Here is a 21,647-nt window from a genome sequence, read left to right as displayed (position 1 = left end):
CAATCTTATTGTGCGAGGCCCCTTGGGGAAAAAGAACCGTAATTTGGTAGAATTCTTTATTAAGATGGAGAGTGACACAGTTAATTCAGAGACTAGGGTCCTGAACTTAAGGAAAGGTAACTTCGATGATATGAAGTGTGAATTGGCTAGAATAGACTGGCGAATGATACATAATGGGTTGACAGTGAATAGGCAATGGCAGACATTTAAATATCACATGGATGAACTTCAACAATTGTACATCCCTGTCTGGAGTAAAAATAAAACGGGGAAGGTGGCTCAACCATGGCTAACAAGGGAAATTAGGGATAGTGTTAAATCCAAGCAAGAGGCATATAAATTGGCCAGAACAAGCAGCAAACCTGAGGACTGGGAGAAATTTAGAGTCCAGCAGAGGAGGACAAAGTGTTTAATTAGGAGGGGGAAAATCGAGTATGAGAGGAAGCTTGCTGGGAACATAAAAACTGACTGCAAAAGCTTCTATAGATATGTGAAGAGAAAAAGAATAGTGAAAACAAATATAGGTCCCTTGCAGTCAGAATCAGATGAATTTATGATGGGGAACAGAGAAATGGCAGACCAGTTGAACAAATACTTTGGTTCTGTCTTCACAAAGGAAGACACAATAACCTTCCGGAAATATTTGAGGACCGAGGGTCTAGTGAGAAGGAGGAACTGAAGGAAATTGTGTTAGGGAAAGTGATGGGATTGAAGGCCGATAAATCCCCAGGGCCTGATAGTCTGCATCACAAAGTACTTAAGGAAGTGGCCCGAGAAAGAGTAGATGCATTGGTGATCATTTTCCAACAGTCTATCGACTCTGGATCAGTTCCTATGGACTGGAGGGTAGCTAATGTAACACCACTTTTTAAAAAAGGAGGGAGAGAGAAAACAGGGAAGTATAGACCAATTAGCCTGACATCAGTAGTGGGGAAAATGTTGGAATCAATTATTAAAGATGAAATAGCAGCGCATTTGTAAAGCAGTGACAGGATCGGTCCAAGTCAGCATGGATTTATGAAAGGGAAATCATGCTTGACAAATCTTCTAGAATTTTTGAGGATGTAATTAGTAGAGTGGACAAGGGAGAACCAGTGGATGTGGTGTATTTGGACTTTCAAAAAGCTTTTGACAAGGTCCCACACAAGAGATTGTTGTGCAAAATTAAAGCACATCCTATTGGGGGTAATGTACTGACGTAGATAGAGAACTGGTTGGCAGACAGGAAGCAGAGAGTCAGGATAAAGGGGTCCTTTTCAGAATGGCAGGCAGTGACTCGTAGGGTGCAGCAGGGCTCAGTGCTGGGATCCCAGCTCTTTACAATATACATCAGTGATTTAGATGAAGGAATTGAGTGTAATATTGCCAAGTTTGCAGATGACACTAAGCTAGGTGACGGTGTGAGCTGTGAGGAGGATGCTAAGAGGCTGCAGGGTGACTTGGACAGGTTAGGTGAGTGGGCAAATGCATGGCAGATGCAGTATAATGTGGATAAATGTGAAGTTATACACTTTGGTGGCAAAAACGAGAAGGCAGAATATTATCTGAATCGTGGCAGATTAGGAAAAGGGGAGGTGCAACGAGCCCTAGGTGTCATGGTACATCAGTCATTGAAAGTTGGCATGCAGGTACAGCAGGCAGTGAAGAAGGCCTTCATAGCTAGTGGATTTGAGTATAGGAGCAGGGAGGTCTTACTGCAGTTGTATAGGGCGTGGTGAGGCCTCACCTGCAATATTGTGTTCAGTTTTGGTCTCCTAATCTGAGGAAGGACATTCTTGCTATTGAGGGAGTGTGGCGAAGGTTCACCAGACTGATTCCCGGGATGGCAGGACTAACATATGAGGAGAGACTGGATCAACTGGGCCTTTATTCACTGGAGTTTAGAAGAATGTGAGGGGATCCCATAGAAACATATAAAATTCTGATGGGACTGGACAGGTTAGATGCAGGAAGAATGTTCCCGATGTTGGGGAAGTCCAGAACCAGAGGTCACAGCCTAAGAATAAGGGGTAAGCCTTTTAGGACCGAGATGAGGAGAAACCTGTTCACTCAGACTTGTGAACCTATGGAATTCTCTACCGCAGAGAGTTGTTGATGCCAGTTCATTGGATATATTCAAGAGGGAGTTAGATCTGGCCCTTACGGCTAAGGGGATCAAGGGGTATGGAGAGAAAGCAGGAAAGGGTACTGAGGGAATGAATGATCAGCCATGATCTTATTGAATGGTGGTGCAGGCTCGAAGGACCGAATGGCCTACTCCTGGACCTTTTTTCTATGTTTCTATGTTTTGGGAAGCCTCCCAGTGCTCTCGGGCACTGTTGGAGACGGGAGTGGGGGAACAGAGTTGGGAGCGGGGTGGAAGGCGGGCGGTGTCAGTTAGTTCCCGATGAGCACGACACCGCGGCGCTGATGATGTCAGCGCGACCCGGACGTACCGTGTCGCACTGACACATCGCAATGACCACGCCCTTCACTTAAAGAGGAGGGACGCTGCGAGGCTGTTGAGGCTTCTGTTGCACCCACTGGATTACCAAGGAGGGGTTCGGCTGGGGCAGCGGCCTGGCACCCGAGAGGGTGTGTGCCAGGCTGCCTGTTGATGGCCCGGCCGAACCAGCGGTTGCCATTGTCGGGCCGACAATTAAAACAAAATGGCGGCCGCGGTGCTATGCCCTCCTCTTTAAGGACAGTCACTCCGCCCAGCCACCGGCAGCTTCATGCCGCGCAAAGCAGTCGGGGGCATCGACTGACTCCCAACCGCGCTCCCGTGGGGCAATTTCCCCTGTGGGGTGGTAAGGGGCCAGCGCACCAAGTGAGGGGGGGAAGACGGGGAGCACCGGAAACCTGTCTCCACCACCCTCAACCCAGGAGCAATTGTGGACAGGTCGCAGCCTCTGCCGTCCCCTGGGCAGAAAGGCCTTACCGCCTCATTACTGCCTCTCCGGGGTGGTAACCGGCCTAAAAACAGGGGCAATTTCGGATCCCTGGTGCCAGCTGTGGCTCAGTGGGCAGCACCTTCACCTCGGAGCCATAAGGTGTGGGTTCTTGTCCCACTCCGGGGACTTGAATCAAAATCTAAGCTGACACTACAGGGTAGTGCTGAGGGAGTGCTGCACTATTGGAATTGCTGAGCTATTAACAATATGTGAAAACAAGGCCCCATCTGCCCTCTCAGATGGACTTAAAAGATCCTATGGCACTATTTTGAAGAAGTGCAGTAGAGTTATCCTCGGTTTCCTGGCCAATATTTATCCCTCAATCAACATCACTAAAAATACAGATTATCTTGTCATTATCTCATTGTGGGGCTTTGCACAATTGGTTGCCGCATTTCCTACATTACAACAGTGACTACACTTCAAAAGTATTTCATTGGCTGCACAGTGCATTGGGACGGACGACCTGGGCTGTGGAAGGCGCTAATCTGCTTTCTTTGCAATATTGGAGTCAGTTTCCGTTTACGAACCAATTGCTTTAAAAAAAAAAAGACAATTCTAGGAAAACAGGAGATACCAGCAGTTTGTGGCAACAACCTTCAAAAATAACTCAAACTAATTGAAAATAACACCGACAAAAACCACTGAAGCTCAGTACCCACAATTGCAAAACACCCACAAAATATAATACATTTGCACAAAACGCAAGGAATGTGTTTTTCTCCTCCATCTTTTGCACTGTTGTAAGGTCGGCCTTGTGTTTCTTTATAGAAATAAAAACAGAAAATGCTGGAAATCTTAGCGGGTTAGGCAACATCTGTGGAGAGAAAAACAGAGTTAATGTTTTGGCTCACCGACCCGCTGAGATTTCCAGCAGTGTTTTGTTTTTGTTTCTTTATATACATGTTTTCAAACTGTAAAAAATAAATGACACCTCCTTTATTTATTTAAATGTAAATGCTCGCAGATCCTGTTGTGATAAATCCTGTGACTAACTCGTTGATCCAACGCTCGTGACTTAGTTGCCTGCTGTGTAGCGCTCACTTGTATCCGTGGGGTCCTCTATCATTCCACTTCTCTGCACCTGGCATATGTACATCTGTTACAAATCATTGGAACTACGCTCTGAGCAACAAATTCTTCCATGTATGTGTTTATCTCGGAAAGGAAAACCAATTCACAATATTCATTTTGAACTTATGCTTGTACTTCACTGAGCGCAGTGATTATTCTCCATTTTTCCCACTTATGGTGATCTAGACAATGGGCTAGAATTTCGGTTGTCGGTGAAGATGGTAGTTTTACACCAAAATTACCGTTTTCTCTGCGCTACCGTTTTTAGGCCTAAATTTCGGCCTTTACTTCGGTGAACTCGGCGATCCACGAGGACTCGCAGCGCAAACCGTGAATTTCGGCAGCTTTTGTCCGAAGCCGGTAGCACTGCAAGGAGAGGCCTTGGGAGGGGGGGAAAAAAACAAAAGAAAATTGCAAAAAACATTCACAAAACCCTTACCTACTAAATCGCTGAAAAATAATTTAAAAATAAAAACTTTACCTCCCCTTTTTTGCAGGTCTTCATACTTACCGCCGCTGGCAGGGCAGCTTTGACCCTGGGCGTGGCGGAGAGTGACGAAATTACGACGGTAACACAATCTGCGGCATTAAACGTTGATTCACATCAGCGCACCTCTCCCCGGCGGTACTTGCAAGTTCCGCTGCAAAGAGGTGCCCGAAGATCCCGCTGAGTGGGTTTTCGCCACGGAGGGTCAGATCGCAGTGAAACCCAGTCGCAAAGTCGGTGAAATTCTAGCCCAATAATTATAATGATCATAATTGCGGCAATCAAAGAATAATCAGAAGTCGCATTTCCAAATTGTTAAGCCATGTGTAATATCAATGGTGAAACTCACAACCTCAAGCACGTCTGTCCACTGTGACAATTGTGACATGGACAGCAATAACTTGCATTTATTCAGTGCCTTTCATGTAGAAAACCATCCCAAGGCCCTTCACGGAGGAATAAGATGGTTGCTCATGTTTTGCAGAGGAGGGAAGTGTCCGATCTTCCATCTGAGGAAGTGAACATTTTCCCTCCTTTCCGTGTCTTACTCGTGCACAGTTAAAGCAACACTGCATGCAACTCCTGACTTTCCAGTTCTCTGTGTCAGAGTGTCAAAGAGCTCGTGCTGAATCTGCTACAAACTTTTGGCTTTAATTATATACTTCACATTTCCTTGTACATTTCAGTCGTAGTTGCTAAGAAACATTCATTGTTCTTAAAAGCACAAGTGTCAGTGGATTTGGAGGATGAATCAATTGGACCAACTCTCCATCTCCTACCCTGCTATATCACAGCAACGTCTGTCAGGATAGCCCCTGGCAGGAGGATGCTTTCGTCCCGTGTACCCACTTCTCGCAAAATGCAGGTGGTCATTTTAACCTAACCCGATGGAAAACTGCTGCGATCTGATTGGCTGCCTGTCCTTCACCCACCAGAATTTACTTTCTCTTGAAGCCAACGGAATGTAAAAATTAGGCAGTGTGTACGCCGGGAGCCCGATCCGACCAGGTCTGTTTTCTACCGGGTGAGCGAGGTCACTGACTCCTGACACCTCGTGTGTTTTACATACCATTTACTCTCATCTTGGCCACTGGCGGTGACCCCAAATTCATCAGGAAAGCAACAACTGAGAGGCACTCGTGCTGTCCGAGGCATGTCTGCCACCAAACGGCCTGGCGCTGTCCCACGCCCACAACCACCTCGAGCAACATAAATCCTTTTCAGCAGAGACTGACAGGTAGGAATTCCAACCACTCAAGCCGTTGTGGCAGGTATTTGGTCACAACTGGCCTGGCTGAATGCTTGGAACTGCTACCCATTCCCTGTGGACCAGCTAAACAAATGTTTGTGCCTTTGATCTATATAGGGACTGTAGCAGTTTGCCAATAAATCTGCACTGTTTGTGACTTCAAAACAACTGTGCTTGTGCAAGCTTGCATACCAACAGTTGTTTACATGTGAAGCTAGTGCTGCAGAAACAACAACAGATTGCACTTGTATGGCCCCTTCAGTGTAGAATAACATCCTAAGGCATGTCAGAGGAGCGTTATCAGACAAAATTTGACAACTGAGCCACATATTAAGACAGGTGACCAAAAGCTTGGTCAAAAAAGTAGGTCTTAAAGGAGGAGAGCGAAGTTGAGGGGCTGAGGGAAGGAATTCCAGAGCTGAGGGCACAGCCGCTAGTGGTGGCGCGATGGAAATTGGGAGTGCACAAGTGGTCATAATTGGAGAACACCGAGATCTTGGAGGGTTATGGGGCTGAAGGTGGTTACAGAAATAAGATGGGACAAGACCATGGAGGGATTGGATTACAAGTATGAGAATTTTAAATTGAGGTGTTACCAGTGTTGGTCAGCGAGCACAAGGGTTGTGGGTGAATGGGATAGAATATGGGTAGCAGAGTTTTGGATGTGCTCAAGTTTATGGAAGATGTGAGGCCAGCCAGGAGAGTCTGGAGATAACAAAAGCATGGATGAGGGTTTCAGCAGCAGGCAGGCTGAGGCAGGGGCGGAGATGGGCGATAGTACCAAGAAATGACTTTGTAATGCAAACAGGGGGTTTTGTACATTGCCAGGAGCTAAAGCAGTTTAATTACAAGACTGGAATTTGTTGTGGCGCCAACAATTGATCTCCATTTGATTAGCCCCCATCACAGGTTGCATTGTATGTGCTGCATCTACACACCCTGCAAAATGGACGATTTAACTTCAGCTTCAAATAGGCCATGACCTAGGCAATGGTTTAACTGCTTGTCCTAACGATTTGAAATGCTTTTGTACTTTTAGAACAGTTGCCTTTATTTTTTTCTGAAACTATTATAAGCCCACATATGCTTCTTTGCAGGGGACCCCAATAATGATGTTGAAGTATGTTCATGTTACTGAATTTCCTCATCTTTTATATACTTAACTAAGAGTCTATATAAAATGTGCTGCCGTACTTTACCTGGCCTCAAAAACCATGGCTCTACCTAGAATAGATTTATGTTAGAAATGCCTAAGATCACTTTCAAACTCCAGTAGCTAATAGTGAACTAAATAACTTTAAATTATGTAAGATTATTGGATTGAGAACTCAACAACACTGTTTTATTTACAACTAATGATCACTTCATTTTCCTGCTTCTACGCAGTGAAGGACAATGTGACTGTTAAATGAATCATCATGGTCAAAACAATATCTACTTAACATTAAAATCCATTTGCTATTTCCCAGTCTTTGATGTAATTCAACTTCAGGGCAAATGAAGAATACATCTGCTCGTCTGAGTGCTAGAATTTTGATTTGACATGACAGTGGTTGCTGCTTCATAAGGTATGGGTCAATAAAACAGCGGCAGGCACCTGAAGAACCAGACCACGTAAGGCAGCAGTACTGCCAGATTCGGAGACCCGAGCCATTCCCAATGAGCCCTTCACTGAGCAATGTGGACCCAGTGTACCGGCCGCTGAGGTTCAGATCCTGCACACATTCTGCGCAGGACTCATGAAGGATCTGAAAGTTATTTAAATCAATCCCAAGCCCATGTAATGAAGCTTCAGTCACTCAGTTCCAATTATAACTGGGCACTGCGAGGAAGGAGAGGAAGAAAATGTATGTTTTTAACCTTGGTGCCCCTGCCCTTAGTCGGTGTCTTCAGCTTATATGCTGCTGAAATGTTCGACCTCAAAACATTAACTTAGCTCAGGTGCGATCCTTCTATCATCCTACCCTTCAATTAAGATTCTTTAGATCTGAGATATGAACTGCCAACTATTCCCTGTTAGCACAGGAATTACCGCTCCTGCAAGCTCTCCCAGCACATCACGAACAATGTGTTTGGAGCAACTTTTAAGTTTTGAAATAGGCTTCCATTACATTCTTTTGTAAGGCCAGCCCATTTGGACTTGGGGTATGCAGCACCAGTGTGCTGGGACCGCATTATCGGCCCGATGTGCTCACTGTACAGTTTAGAACAGAATTATTACGTCAGTCTGCCAAAGGGAATCTCCATATAGTGGGGAAGCTTCAGTGAATGGGATGATTCTGGCACCTAAAATGACAGATTGCTGGCAGAGTTTTGTAAAATTACACTTGACAAAATTGAAGAAATTAAGAGGCATGACCTTTATAACATAGGGAGACAGTAATGTAGATTTAAACAAGTAATTTACAGTGAGCTATGATTGTAAACTAAAAGATGCAAGCCATAATGAGATTGGAGACAGAAAAGAAAGAGGTGCATTTATATAGCACCTTCCACAACCTCAGGATGTCCCAAAGCGTTTCCTGCCAGTGAAGTGTAGGCACTGTGGTGATGCAGGAAACACAGCAGCTTATTTATGCACAGCAAGATCTCACAAGCAGCAATGAGATAAATGAGCAGATTATTTGTTTTAGTGATGTTGGTTAAGGGATAAATATTGGCCAGTACATGAAGGAGAACTCTGCTCTTCTTCAAAATAGTGGCAATTGGATCTTTTACATCCACCTGAGGGGGCAGACAGAGCCTCAGTGTAAGGTATCATCTGAAATCCGATGTTGCAGCATTCCCTCAGTACTGCACTGGAATGTCAGCCTAGATTTTGTGTTCTCATCTCTGGAGTTGGACTTGAACCCACAAACTTCTGACCCAGAGGCGAGAGTGCTACCCACTGAGCCACAGGTGATCGATTTCCCCCTTTCATAGAATCATGAAATGATTACAGCATGGAAGGAGGCCGCCATGCCAGCTCTCTGCAAGAGATCCTCAGCCAGTCCCACTCCCCCACCCTTTCCCTGTAGCCCTGCAAATGTTTTCCCTTCAGGTGCTTATCAAACTCCCTTTTGAAAGCCGCGATTGAGTCTGCCTCCATCACCCTCTCAGGCAGCGCATTCCAGATCCTAACCACTCGCTGCGTAAAAATGTTTTTCCTCATGTCGCCTTTGGTTCTTCTGGCAATCACCTTTAAATCTGTGTCCTCTGGTTCTCGATCCTTCCGCCAATGGGAACAGTTTCTCTCTATCTACTCTGTGCAGACCCCTCATGATTTTAAACACCTCGATCCAATCTCCTCTCAACCTTCTCTGCTCCAAGGAGAACAACCCCAGCTTCTCCAGTCTATCCACGTAACTGAAGTCCCTCATCCCTGGAACCATTCTCGTAAATCTTTTCTGCACTCTCTCCAAGGCCTTCACATCCTGCCTAAAGTGCGGTGCCCAGAATTGGATAGAATACTCAAGTTGAGGCTGAACTAGTGTTTTATACAGGTTCGTCATTATTTCCACACTTTTATACTCTATGGGGCCCAAGTTTCCACACGATAAAAAACGGGCGCCCCTCCGAGCTGGGCGCCCGTTTTTCGCACCTAAAACGGCGCCTAAAAAAAAAAATCGCGATTCTGGAGCGCCCTGCAGCTCCTTGTCTGTTTGGAGCGGCGCCCAGGGGGGCGGAGTCTACACTCGCGCCGATTTTGTAAGTGGGAGGGAGCGGGTACTATTTAAATTAGTTTTTTTCCTGCCGGTAACACTGCGCACGCGCAGTGTGAAAAAAACATTGTCACGTGGCCATTTTTGTAGTTCTTTGTAGCTGTTTAATTTTTGAACATTTTTTTAATAAAAGCATATTGCCATCAGCACTTGCAGCCTTCTCACTGTCTCCTCCCCCCCCCCCCCCGCGGGAAAGAACGGGCGCCTACTCCTCGCCCCCCCCCCCCCCCCCCCCGCGGGAAAGAACGGGTGCCACCTCACCCCCCCCCCCCCCCCTGCTGGAAGAACGGGCGCCTCCCCCACCCCACCCGCGGGAAGAACGGGCGCCTCCTCCCCCCCCCCCCCCCCTGCGGGAAGAACAGGCGCCTCAGGCTGACTGCAGAATTCTCCGTGCCTGAAGCACACAGGCACGAAGATGGTTTATTTAATCTTTTCTTTGCTTATAAATGTTTATTCAGGTTGGATTTATTTGTATAATATTGAAGAAGTATAAATAAGGATTTATTGTAGAATTTAATGACTTCCCTCCCCCCCCCCCCCCCCACCTCGTTCTGGACGCCTAATTTGTAACCTGCGCCTGATTTTTTTAATGTGTAGAACAGGTTTTTTCAGTTCTACAAAAATCTTCACTTGCTCCATTCTAAGTTAGTTTGGAGTACGTTTTCACTGTGGAAACTTTCAAATCAGGCGTCAGTGGCCGGACACGCCCCCTTTTGAAGAAAAAATTCTATTCCAAAGTAGAACTGTTCTACCTGACTGGAACTGCAGAAAAAAAAATGTGGAGAATTGCGATTTCTAAGCTAGTCCGTTCTCCACCAGTTGCTCCTAAAAATCAGGTGCAAATCATGTGGAAACTTAGGCCTTATGTCTCTATTCATGAAGCCCAGGACCCCACATGCTTTACGAACTGCTTTCTCAACCTGCCCTGCCACCTTTAATGATTTGTGCACATATATCCCCAGGTCTCTCTGTTAATCCACCCCTTTAGGATTGTACCCTTTAGTTTATATTGCCTCGCCTCATTCTTTTCTTGAGGAGAGACTGGATCAACTGGGCCTTTATTCACTGGAGTTTAGAAGGATGAGAGGGGATCTCATAGAAACATATAAGATTCTGACGGGACTGGACAAGTTAGATGCGGGTAGATTGTTTCTGATGTTGGGGAAGTCCAGAACCAGGGGACACAGTCTTAGGCTAAGGGATAGGCCATTTAGGACTGAGATGAGAAGAAACTTCTTCACTCAGAGAGTTGTTAACCTGTGGAATTCCCTGCCGCAGAGAGTTGTTGATGCCAGTTCATTGGATATATTCAAGAGGGAGTTAGATATGGCCCTTACGGCTAAAGGGATCAAGTGGTATGGAGAGAAAGCAGGAAAGGGGTACTGAGGGAATGATCAGCCATGATCTTATTGAATGGTGGTGCAGGCTCAAAGGGCCGAATGGCCTACTCCTGCACCTATTTTCTATATTTCTATGTTTCAACCAAAATGTATCACTTTGCACTTTCCTGCGTTAAATTTCATCTGTCACGTGTCCGCCCATTCCACCAGCCTGTCTATGTCACTATCCTCCTCACTGTTCACTGTACTTCCAAGTTTTTTGTCATCTGCAGTTTTGAAATTGTGCCCTGTACACCTACATCCAAGTCATTAATATCTATCAAGAAAAGCAGTGGTCCCAGTACCGACCCCTGGGGAACACCACTGTATACCTTCCTCCAGTCCAAGAAACAACCGTTCACCACTACTCTCTGTTTCCTGTCATTGTGCCAATTCCGTATCCATGCTGCCATTGTCCCTTTTATCCCATGGGCTTCAACTTTGCTGGCAAGCCTATTATGTGGCACTTAGTCGAATGCCTTTTGGAAATCCATGTACACCACATCAACCGCATTGCCCTCATCAACCCTCTCGGTTACCTCATCAAAAACTCAAATCAAGTTGGTTAAACATTATTTGCCTTTAACAAATCCTGTGCTGACTTTCTTTAATTAATCCACACTTGTCCAAGTGACTGTTAATTTTGGCCCTGATTATTATTTCTTTAAGCTTCCCCACTCCCGAGGTTAAACTGACCAGTCTGTAGTTGCTGGGTTTATATTTACACCCTTTTTTGAACACGAATGTAACATTTGCAATTCTCCGGTCCTTGGCTCCACCCCCGTATCCAAGGAGGATTGGAAGATTATGGCCAGTACCTCTCTTCCTTCACTTCCCTCAGCGTCCTAGGATGCATCCCATCCGGTTCTGGTGACTTATCTACTTTATGTACAGCCAGCCTTTCTCGTACCTCCCACTTATCAATTCTTATCCCATCCAATATCCCCTCTACCTCCTCCTTCACTATGTCTATGGCAGCATCCTCTTCCTTGGTGAAGACAGATGCAAAGTCCTCATTTAGTACCTCAGCTGTACCCTCAGCCTCCGTGCGCAGGTATCCGTGTTGGTCCCTAATCGGCCCCACTCCTCCCCTTACCGCCCGTTTACTATTTATATGCCTATCGAAGACTTTCGGATTCCCTTTTATGTCAGCTTCCATTCTATTCTCATACCCTCTCTTTGCCCCTTTTTTTTCTTTTTCACTACTCCTCCTTTCTATATTCAGCCCGATTCTCAGATGTATTCTCGACCTGACATCTGTCAAACGCGTTCTTTCTCTGCTTCATCTTACTCTCTATCTCTTTCATCATCCAGGGAGCTCTGACTTTAGTTGCCCTACCTTTCCCCATAGTAGGAATGTACCTCATCTGTACCCAAACCGTCTCCTCTTTAAGGGCAGCCCATTGTTCGATTACAGTTTTGCCGCCAATCTTTGATTCTAATTTACCCGGGCCAGATCCATCCTCATCCCACTGAAATTTGCCTTTCTCCAATTAAGTATTTTTACTCTCGATTGGTCCCTGTCCTTTTCCATAGCTAATCTAAACCTTATAATACTATGATCACTGTTCCCTAAATGTTCCCCCACTGATACTTGCTCCACTTGACTCACCTCATTCTCCAGAACCAGATCCAGCAATGCCTCCTCCCTCGTCGGGCCGGAAACATACTGATCAAGAAAGTTCTCCTGGACACACTTCAGAAATTCTTCCCCCTCTCTGCCCTTTACACTATTACTATCCCAGTCTATATTAGGATAGTTGAAGTCCCCCATTATCACTACTCTATCGTTCTTGCATCTCTCTGTAATTTCTTGTAAATTTGCTCCGCGATATTTTTCTCACAGTTGGCAGCCTGTAGAATACTGGCACTTCTATTATTTCTTAACTCTAGCCATATAGATTCTGTCCTTAATCCCTCCAGGATACCCTCTCTCTCCAGCACTGTAACATTCTCAACCAATACTGCCACACTGCCTCCTATCTTTCCTGCCCTGTCTTTTTTGAACACCCTAAATCCAGGAATATTTAATACCCAATCCTGTCCTTTTTTGAACTAGGTCTCAGTTATTGGGGCCTGATAGTCTGCACCCCAGAGTACTTAAGGAAGTGGCCCTAGAAATAGTGGATGCATTGGTGATCATTTTCCAACAGTCTATCAACTCTGGATCAGTTCCTATGGACTGGAGGGTAGCTAATGTAACACCACTTTTTAAGAAAGGAGGGAGAGAGAAAACGGGTAATTATAGACCGGTTAGCCTGACATCAGTAATGGGGAAAATGTTGGAATCAATTATAAAAGATAAAAGCGCATTTGAAAAGCAGCGACAGGATAGGTCCAAGTCAGCATGGATTTATGAAAGGGAAATCATGCTTGACAAATCTTCTAGAATTTTGAGAGGATGTAACTGGTAGAGTGGACAAGGGAGAACCAGTGGATGTGGTGTATTTGGACTTTCAAAAGGCTTTTGACAAGGTCCCACACAAGAGATTGGTGTGAAAATTAAAGCTCATGTTATTGGGGGTAATGTACTGAAGTGGATAGAGAGCTGGTTGGCAGACAGGAAGCAGAGAGTCGGGATAAACGGGTCCTTTTCAGAATGGCAGGCAGTGACTAGTGGGGTGCCGCAGGGCTCAGTGCTGGGACCCCAGCTAATTATAATATACATTAATGATTTAGATGAAGGAATTGAGTGTAATATCTCCAAGTTTGCAGATGACACTAAGCTGGGTGGCAGTGTGAGCTGTGAGGAGGACACTAAGAGGCTGCAGGGTGACTTGGACAGGTTAGGTGAGTGGGCAAACGCATAGCAGATGCAATATAATGTTGATAAATGTGAGGTTATCCACTTTGGTGGCAAAAACACAAAGGCAGAATATTATCTGAATGGCGGCAGATTAGGAAAAGGGGAGGTGCAACGAGACCTGGGTGTCATGGTACATCAGTCATTGAGAGTTGGCATGCAGGTACAGCAGGCGGTAAAGAAGGCAAATGGTATGTTGGCCTTCATGGCTAGGGGATTTGAGTATAGGAGTAGGAAGGTCTTACTGCAGTTGTACAGGGCCTTGGTGAGGCTTCACCTTGAATATTGTGTTCAGTTTTGGTCTCTTAATCTGAGGAAAGACATTCTTGCTATTGACGGAGTGCAGCGAATGTTCACCAGACTGATTCCCGGGATGGCAGGACTGACAAATGAGGAGAGGCTGGATCGACTGGACCTGTATTCACTGGAGTTTAGAAGAATGAGAGGGGATCTCATAGAAACATATAAAATACTGACGGGACTGGACAGGTTAGATGCAGGAAGAATGTTCCTGATGTTGGGGAAGTCCAGAACCAGGGGACATAGTCTAAGGATATGGGGTAAGCCATTTAGAACTGAGATGAGAAACTTCTTCACTCAGAAAGTTGTTAACCTGTGGAGTTCCCTACCGCAGAGAGTTGTTGATGCCAGTTCATTGGATATATTCAAGAGAGAGTTAGATATGACCCTTACAGCGAAAGGGATCAAGGGGTATGGAGAGAAAGCAGGAAAGGGGTACTGAGTTGAACGATCAGCCATGATCTTATTGAATGGTGGTGCAGGCTCGAAGGGCCGTATGACCTACTCCTGCACCTATTTTTCTATGTTTCTATTACCACCACATCATATTCCCATGTGGCCATTTGCACCTGCAGCTCACCAACCTTGTTTACTATGCTTCGAGCATTCACATTCATACACTGTAAACCTATTTTATATCATCCCGTGTTCTCTCTTAGTCTGACCCCACCTAATACCTTACTATTAATTACTTCAGTGCTATCCGTCTCTCGCAATCCTTTGTTGCCTTTGTTTTTCCTTTGTAATGCTACATCTTGGTGCCCATCCTCTTGCCAAATTAGTTTAAACCCTCCCCAACAGCTCGAGCAACCCCCCCTCCCCCCCCTCCCGCGACGATATTGGCCTGTATATGTCTCATCTCCCCTAGGACTGGCCCCAATGCCCCAGGAATCTGAAGCCCTCCCTCCTGCACGATCTCTCCAGCCACACATTCATCTGTTCTCTGTTCCTCCTTCTATACTCACTCGCGCATGGCACCGAGAGTAATCCATAGATTACTACCTTTGGGATCCTGCTTTTAATTTCTTTCCTAGCTCTAAAATCAGCCTGCAGAATCTCATCCCTCTTTCTACCTATGTGGTTGGTACCGATATGGACCACGACCTCTGACTGTTCACTCTCCCCCCTCAGAATGTCCTGCAGCCACTCAGTGATATCCTTGACCCTGGTACCAGGGAGGCAACATACCATCCTGGAATCACAACTACGGCCGCAGAAGCGCCTGTCTGTTCCGCTAACTATCGAATCCCCTACCACTGCTGCCTTCCCAATCCTCCCCCTCCCCTGTATAGCTGAGCCACTCATGGTGCCGTGGACTTGGCTCTGGCTGTACTCCCCAGAGGAACCATCATCCTCACCAGTAGGTTGAAGAGTGAGATGCACTCGGGGGACTCCTGCACTGCCTTATTTGTCTGGCAGTCACCCATTCCCTCTCTGCCTGCACACTCTTACGCTGCGTGGCCACCACCTCCTGAAACGTGCTATATCCACGAAGCTCTCAGCCTCATGGATGCACCACAGTGACACCAACTGCTGCTCATGCTCCAAAACCAGGAGCTCGAGCTTCTCCAGCCGATGACACTTTCTGCACATGTGATTGTCCAGGACATGGGAAGCGTCTTGGATTTCCTACTTGACACAGGGTGTGCATTCCATGGGATTGAGGAACCCTGCCATGCCTCTATTTAATAGGCGATTAACTAACTTACAAAAATAAATTCATGACTAAGGGCTAGAAATTGCGTGGCGCCCTGTTTGGGGTGATAACTTTTGCGGTAATGCAAAAGTATTGCCGGGCGCTGCACAAGTGAAGCCAATGCGAACTTCCAGTTTAGTGCTCCAGGAAGGAAGTGGAGTGCTAAATCAAGTGCTACCACTTCCCTTGGCGTGCTAAAGCCAGCAAGAGGGGGGCAGTAGTGGTGCAATGATGCCGGGATCATAGGCTCCTTCCCTCCCTTAAAAGGAAGGGCCATCGCTGCAGGCTCTGCTTTACAAGGTTTTCCCTCATCGCCAATGGCAGACGCAATTCGCATCAATCAGTCCCAAGCACTCTAACAGAGTGCAGGGCTGATCAATCGTGGCACAGCAAAATGGGAAAAAAAGTCACCTCAGGGCTGGAAACATTTTTTACCTACCCGAGCAGCATTACCTTTAATTACTGCCACCCAACCGGCCAGCGTACCTTACAACGCCTCCTGCAGCTGCTGGGGTTGACGCTTGGCGATGCTCCAGGGGCACAAATGGGGAGCAATGGGGAGCTGCACGCCTGATGATGTCACGATTTCCGCTATTGCAGGAAATTATGGTGCTAGGGGTGACCGCCACTGCAAACCCCCACAGCAATTTTGTGGGCATCGGTACTCTTGCCATGCCTGGCCACGGAGCTGGTATCGCCCCGTTATCACCCCCTCCCCCGTCCCAGAGGCACTAACAGGAAGCACAAGGAAGGCCAAGTTCTCCCCCTAAACGTCTTAAAATTAGGCTTTATCTCCAGCTGCTTCTCCCGCTCTCTTAAAGGCTTCATTCACACGATTATTTATAGTTATATTAATTAGTTTATCTAGTTACGTTAAAGAGAATAAAATGCTAATACTCATCCACCAATCACCTACTTACAGTCCTGTGAAATCACTCCTTGTTGTTGCTGTTCTTTTGGAATTCGGCGGATTTGTGTCCGCCTCCTCCACTGCCCTTTCTTTCCAGATCCACTGCCTCACGGCCCACGCCCTTTATCCTGTGTCCCCCCTCCTCCGCTGCCTCAGGTCCACGCCCTTTATCCTGTGTCCCCCTCCTCCGCTGCCTCGTGCCCCACACCCTTTATCCTGTGTCCCCCTCCTCCGCTGCCTCGTGCCCCACACCCTTTATCCTGTGTCCCCCCTCCTCCGCTGCCTCAGGTCCACGCCCTTTATCCTGTGTCCCCCTCCTCCGCTGCTTCAGATCCGCTGCCTCGTGCCCCACACCCTTTATCCTGTGTCCCCCTCCTCCGCTGCCTAAGGTCCACGCCCTTTATCCTGTGTCCCCCTCCTCCGCTGCCTAAGGTCCACGCCCTTTATCCTGTGTCCCCCTCCTCCGCTGCCTCAGGTCCAAGCCCTTTATCCTGTGTCCCCCTCCTCCGCTGCCTCAGGTCCAAGCCCTTTATTCTGTGTCCCCCTCCTCCGCTGCCTCGTGCCCCACACCCTTTATCCTGTGTCCCCCTCCTCCGCTGCCTCAGGTCCACGCCCTTTATCCTGTGTCCCCCTCCTCCGCTGCCTCAGGTCCACGCCCTTTATCCTGTGTCCCCCTCCTCCGCTGCCTCAGGTCCAAGCCCTTTATCCTGTGTCCCCCTCCTCCGCTGCCTCGTGCCCCACACCCTTTATCCTGTGTCCCCCTCCTCCGCTGCCTCGTGCCCCACACCCTTTATCCTGTGTCCCCCTCCTCCGCTGCCTCAGGTCCACACCCTTTATCCTGTGTCCCCCTCCTCCGCTGCCTCAGGTCCAAGCCCTTTATCCTGTGTCCCCCTCCTCCGCTGCCCATTCCTTTCAGCTTTCCTTCAAATAGCATAGCAGTTCTGTGGAATACACTGTTGGCAAGAAAAAAAAACAATTTTGATGAACTCAATTAAAGGGAGCTGGATAAATCTGTAGTTAAGAAGAGATTGAAGGTCATAAGGGTAAGTGCAGATATAAATCAAATGCTCCAAGGAACAATGTGGATCCAGTTCTATTGGAAGCATTAGAATGTTATCTATGAAATAAAAATGGTCAGGATTGAATAGTGTAGTTGGTTCTGTTGAATGATATCTAGAGTTTCCATTCAATTCTGTTTAGTCAGTGAAGAATGTCAAGGGCTTATTTGTGATTTATCGCCTCTCTCAGCAGCTTAAATATCTGGCAATACATCACAAAGTAGATTAACCTGCATCCTTGGCAAGGGTGCTTTCTTTTATCATTTTGTTTAAAAATATATAGTGTCCGTTACATATAATCGGGATCATATTGTTTTTGCAGGATTTTATGTTCTTTGAGAAAAGCAATTAATGAACAAGGATCTGACCAAACTCTGAAACAATACTGTGAGTATATATGTGGGAACGGTTACTGTTTAGCCCTATGTATAGCAAGAGTTCTGTCAATTCTACAGCTCGGTACTAATGACTGTCTTTGTGATTACATTTACAGAGATTGAAAGAGATTATGAAGCTCATTTTAACTCTTCCACCTTCTCTTGAGATATGCTAATAATGGATATCCTTCACAGCTTTCAAAATACAAATTAAAACAAAACTGGTGTTGATGTGTTGGGACGAGTACCTGATTCTGACCATAATTGACTTTTCAATGTCTCTGACGTCTTTGCTTCTGTAAAATTAGTCGTATTTTAAGCAGAATCCAACCACTGGAATCTTGGATTCAAGGGGCAACTTTCTGTCCATTAACTTAAATGGATTTAAGTTAACAAAAGCAAGTAGTCTGCATAATGGGTGCGCTATCCTCTATTCACAATATTCCACGATGTGCCTCTAGCACGCCTTGATCTACAACAGGAGTGCGAAAGCAGAAAGCTCGGCCTGAATTCTTCATGTGGCAGCAACTTTGTTTAAATGCAAACAAAAATATGAAAGATTGCACTACTGTTTCTCTCCACCTCATGGGACCAATTTGCTGCAGACTATAATATATATTTTCTGATTGAGTGAGTAGTTACTTTTAGAATATTGTATATTTTTCAAATATGATAGACATGCTGAATAATATGCACTGTCTGGGATCAGGTCAGCAAAGGTAGTTTATTAACATCAAGCTTTTGTTTCGTCCAAATGTTTAACATTAGTCCTGACTGTATCTGATACTGAGGGGGCAAAATTTCCCAGCGCCCTGATTGGGGCGGTAACCGACTCAGGGCGGGACTTCCTGTGTCCGGCGTGGAAGTCCCGCCCCGACCGCGGTTATCGCCCCTCACAGGAAGTGAAGCGCAATATCGTGCACTCCACTTCCTGTTGGGGCAGGTTCTGGGGCGGGTTGGTGAGCGCTACGTGGATGCTCTGCGTAGCATTGACGCGTATCAACGCCCCTCGCCTTCGGTTAAAGGGGAGGGCCGCTGCGCACTCTGCCGGGCCTCAGACGGCCTCCACTGGGCCACCGGGGCGGCAGGGTGCGAGGCCGCAGCCCGCCACCCAATGCAGAGTGCCGGGCTGCATGATGGCGGCCCGGACCATGCAACAAAAGACCAAGTCAGGCCGACTGGTGAGTCGGCCAAACCAGCAAGATGGCAGCACGGGGTGCTCCTGAACTCCTCTTTAACTTGCGCCCCGCAGGCATTTATTGGCAGCCTCGTGGGCTACTGAGAGGGAAGGGGTCGGCGCGGGGCGCAAAGAGGTCACCACGCACGGTGATGATGATATCGCCCGTTGTGTGGCGGCCTGGGGCGCTACCGGTGGAGCATGGCGCTACCGTGGCAGCGCCTCCGCTTACTCCCACGCAATTTCCCAGATCCAGTAGCTCTCCGCCCCCACCTCGGGCAAAAACAGTTTAACGTCCTGTTAGCGCCCCCGGAGGCGCCAACCGTGTCACTAGACGGGGCAATTTCAACCCCTGCCTTTCTATACTAACCAGATTCCTGTATTGCCTAGAAGTTTTAATAACTTAATAAATATAATAGGATTACTAAACTGTGCTGGAGCTTGTGTTTTTATTATGGCCATTCTTTCTCCATACAAAATCAGAAGCCTGTGTATAGGTTCCTCATTTGCTGACATTGCTCTGGATAAAGGATGGCAATGTGGTTGCTTTACACCTCATATCTTTTACATTCAATTTGTTTTCTCCACCTTTCCTGAAACGGCAGAATGCCAACCAATTTCTATTTCAAACATTTGATGGAAGCACGACAGTTGGTGCTGCAATGTAAATCTAGGGTTTGTCGCAGATAGTAGGCCCAATGTTAATGGTAAACCAGCATAAGCTGGACAGACAGGAGAGGGAAATTAAATGGGGAGCCATTCAATCGACACCCATCACTGAACATCACTTTGAAGATTTCTCAGTGGGAATGATGCATCACGTACAGATTACAGGGTGATTTTGCCGTGACTCAGTAGGTAGTATCCTCACCTCTCAATCAGAAGATTGTGGGTTCAAGTCCCACTCCAGAGACTTGAGCGCAAAACTCCAGGCTGAGGGAGTGCTGCACTGTCGGAGGGGCAGTGCTGAGGGAGCGCTGCACTGTCGGAGGGACAGTGCTGAGGGAGCGCTGCACTGTCGGAGGGGCAGTGCTGAGGGAGCGCTGCACTGTCGCAGGGGCAGTACTGAGGGAGTGCTGCACTGTTGGAAGGGCGGTACTGAAGGAGTGCCGTACTGTCGGAGGGGCAGTACTGAGGGAGTGCTGCACTGTCCAAGGTGCTGTATTTCGGATGAGACGTAAACCGAGGCCCCAACTGCTCTCAGCTGGTCGTAAAAGATCCCAAGGCATTATAGCAAAGAGGAGCAGGAGAGCTATCTCTGGTCTCCTGGCTAATATTTATCCCTCAATCAACATCTCTTTTTTTAAAAAAAACATATTTTCTGGTCAATATCACATTGCTATTTGTGGGAGCTTGCTGTGCGCAAAATGGCTGCCACATTTCATACATTGACTACACTTCAAACAAAAAATTTCTTCGTTGGCTGTAAAGTGTTTTGGGACATCCTGTGGTTGTGAACCAGTGCTTTCCAGGTATCCAGCAGTGCTACGGGCCATGGTGCAGAGAGAAGCTGGGGTGGGGTGGGGGTGGGATGGGTGGGTGTTGGGGGTCGAGGTGGGTGTGAAATAGGGGCGGGTGAGAGATGGGGGTGGGGTGTTATTAAACTGGATGTTTTTCCTAACCAATCCAAGCGCCCGATTCAAATTTCAAATTAAAAAAAGAATTGAACTTCACCGACCCCACTATGAAGCCAGAGGTAGTGCTGAAATTAAACCACATATCCGCAGCATAACTAAAACCACCTATTTACACCTCCGTAACATCGTCGACTCTGCCCTTGCCTCAGCTCATCTGCTGCTGAAACCCTCATCCATGCCTTTGTTACCTCTAGACTTGACTATTCCAACGCACTCCTGGCTGGCCTCCCACATTCTACCCTACGTAAACTAGAGGTGATCCAAACTCGTCAGCCCGTGTCCTAACTCGCACCAAGTCCCAATCACCCATCACCCCTGTACTCACTGACCTACATTGGCTCCCGGTTAAGCAACGCCTCGATTTTAAAATTCTCATCCTTGTTTTCAAATCCCTCCATGCCCTCGCCCCTCCCTATCTCTGTAATCTCCTCCAGCCTCACAATCCCCCAAGATATCTGCACTCTTCTAATTCTGCCTTCTTGAGCATCCCTGATTGTAATCACTCAACCATTGGTGGCCGTGCCTTCTGTTGCCTGGTCCCCAAGCTCTGGAACTCCCTCCCTAAACCTCTCCGCCTCTTTACCTCTCTTTCCTTCTTCAAGACGCTCCTTAAAAACTTACCTCTTTGACCAAGCTTTTGGTCACCTACGATAATTTCTACTTATGCGGCTCTGTGCCAAATTTTTTATCTCGTAATACTCCTGTGACGTGCTTTGGAACGTTTCACTACGTTAAAGGCACTATATAAAGACAGGTTGTTGTCGTTGTTGCTATTGGATGCCATAAATGTTCCCAGTACTCAACCTGATGCCAGGATATGGACCAATGTCAGTGTACAGCCAAGGGGCAGGCAGAAATTCCAACCC

At 47.0% G+C, this 21,647-nt stretch overlaps 1 protein-coding gene across 2 annotated transcripts in view; it reads left to right on the top strand.

Moving 5' to 3' along the window:
• The window catches only part of LOC139265398 (phospholipid scramblase 1-like), a 106,257-nt gene extending 86,684 nt beyond the window's left edge, over positions 1-19,573 (top strand). For both annotated transcript variants that reach the window (XM_070882390.1, XM_070882389.1), the window contains exons 8-9: positions 17,913-17,977; positions 18,084-19,573. In XM_070882390.1, coding sequence (XP_070738491.1) covers positions 17,913-17,942 — 30 coding nt within the window. In that variant the 3' untranslated portion in view covers positions 17,943-17,977; positions 18,084-19,573. The remainder of the gene's footprint in view (positions 1-17,912; positions 17,978-18,083) is intronic.
• Positions 19,574-21,647: the final 2,074 nt, after the last annotated feature.

Source organism: Pristiophorus japonicus, chromosome 6 (assembly GCF_044704955.1).
Source record: "Pristiophorus japonicus isolate sPriJap1 chromosome 6, sPriJap1.hap1, whole genome shotgun sequence".
Taxonomy (NCBI): domain Eukaryota; kingdom Metazoa; phylum Chordata; class Chondrichthyes; family Pristiophoridae; genus Pristiophorus; species Pristiophorus japonicus.
This window is presented reverse-complemented; position numbering and strand designations above follow the sequence as displayed.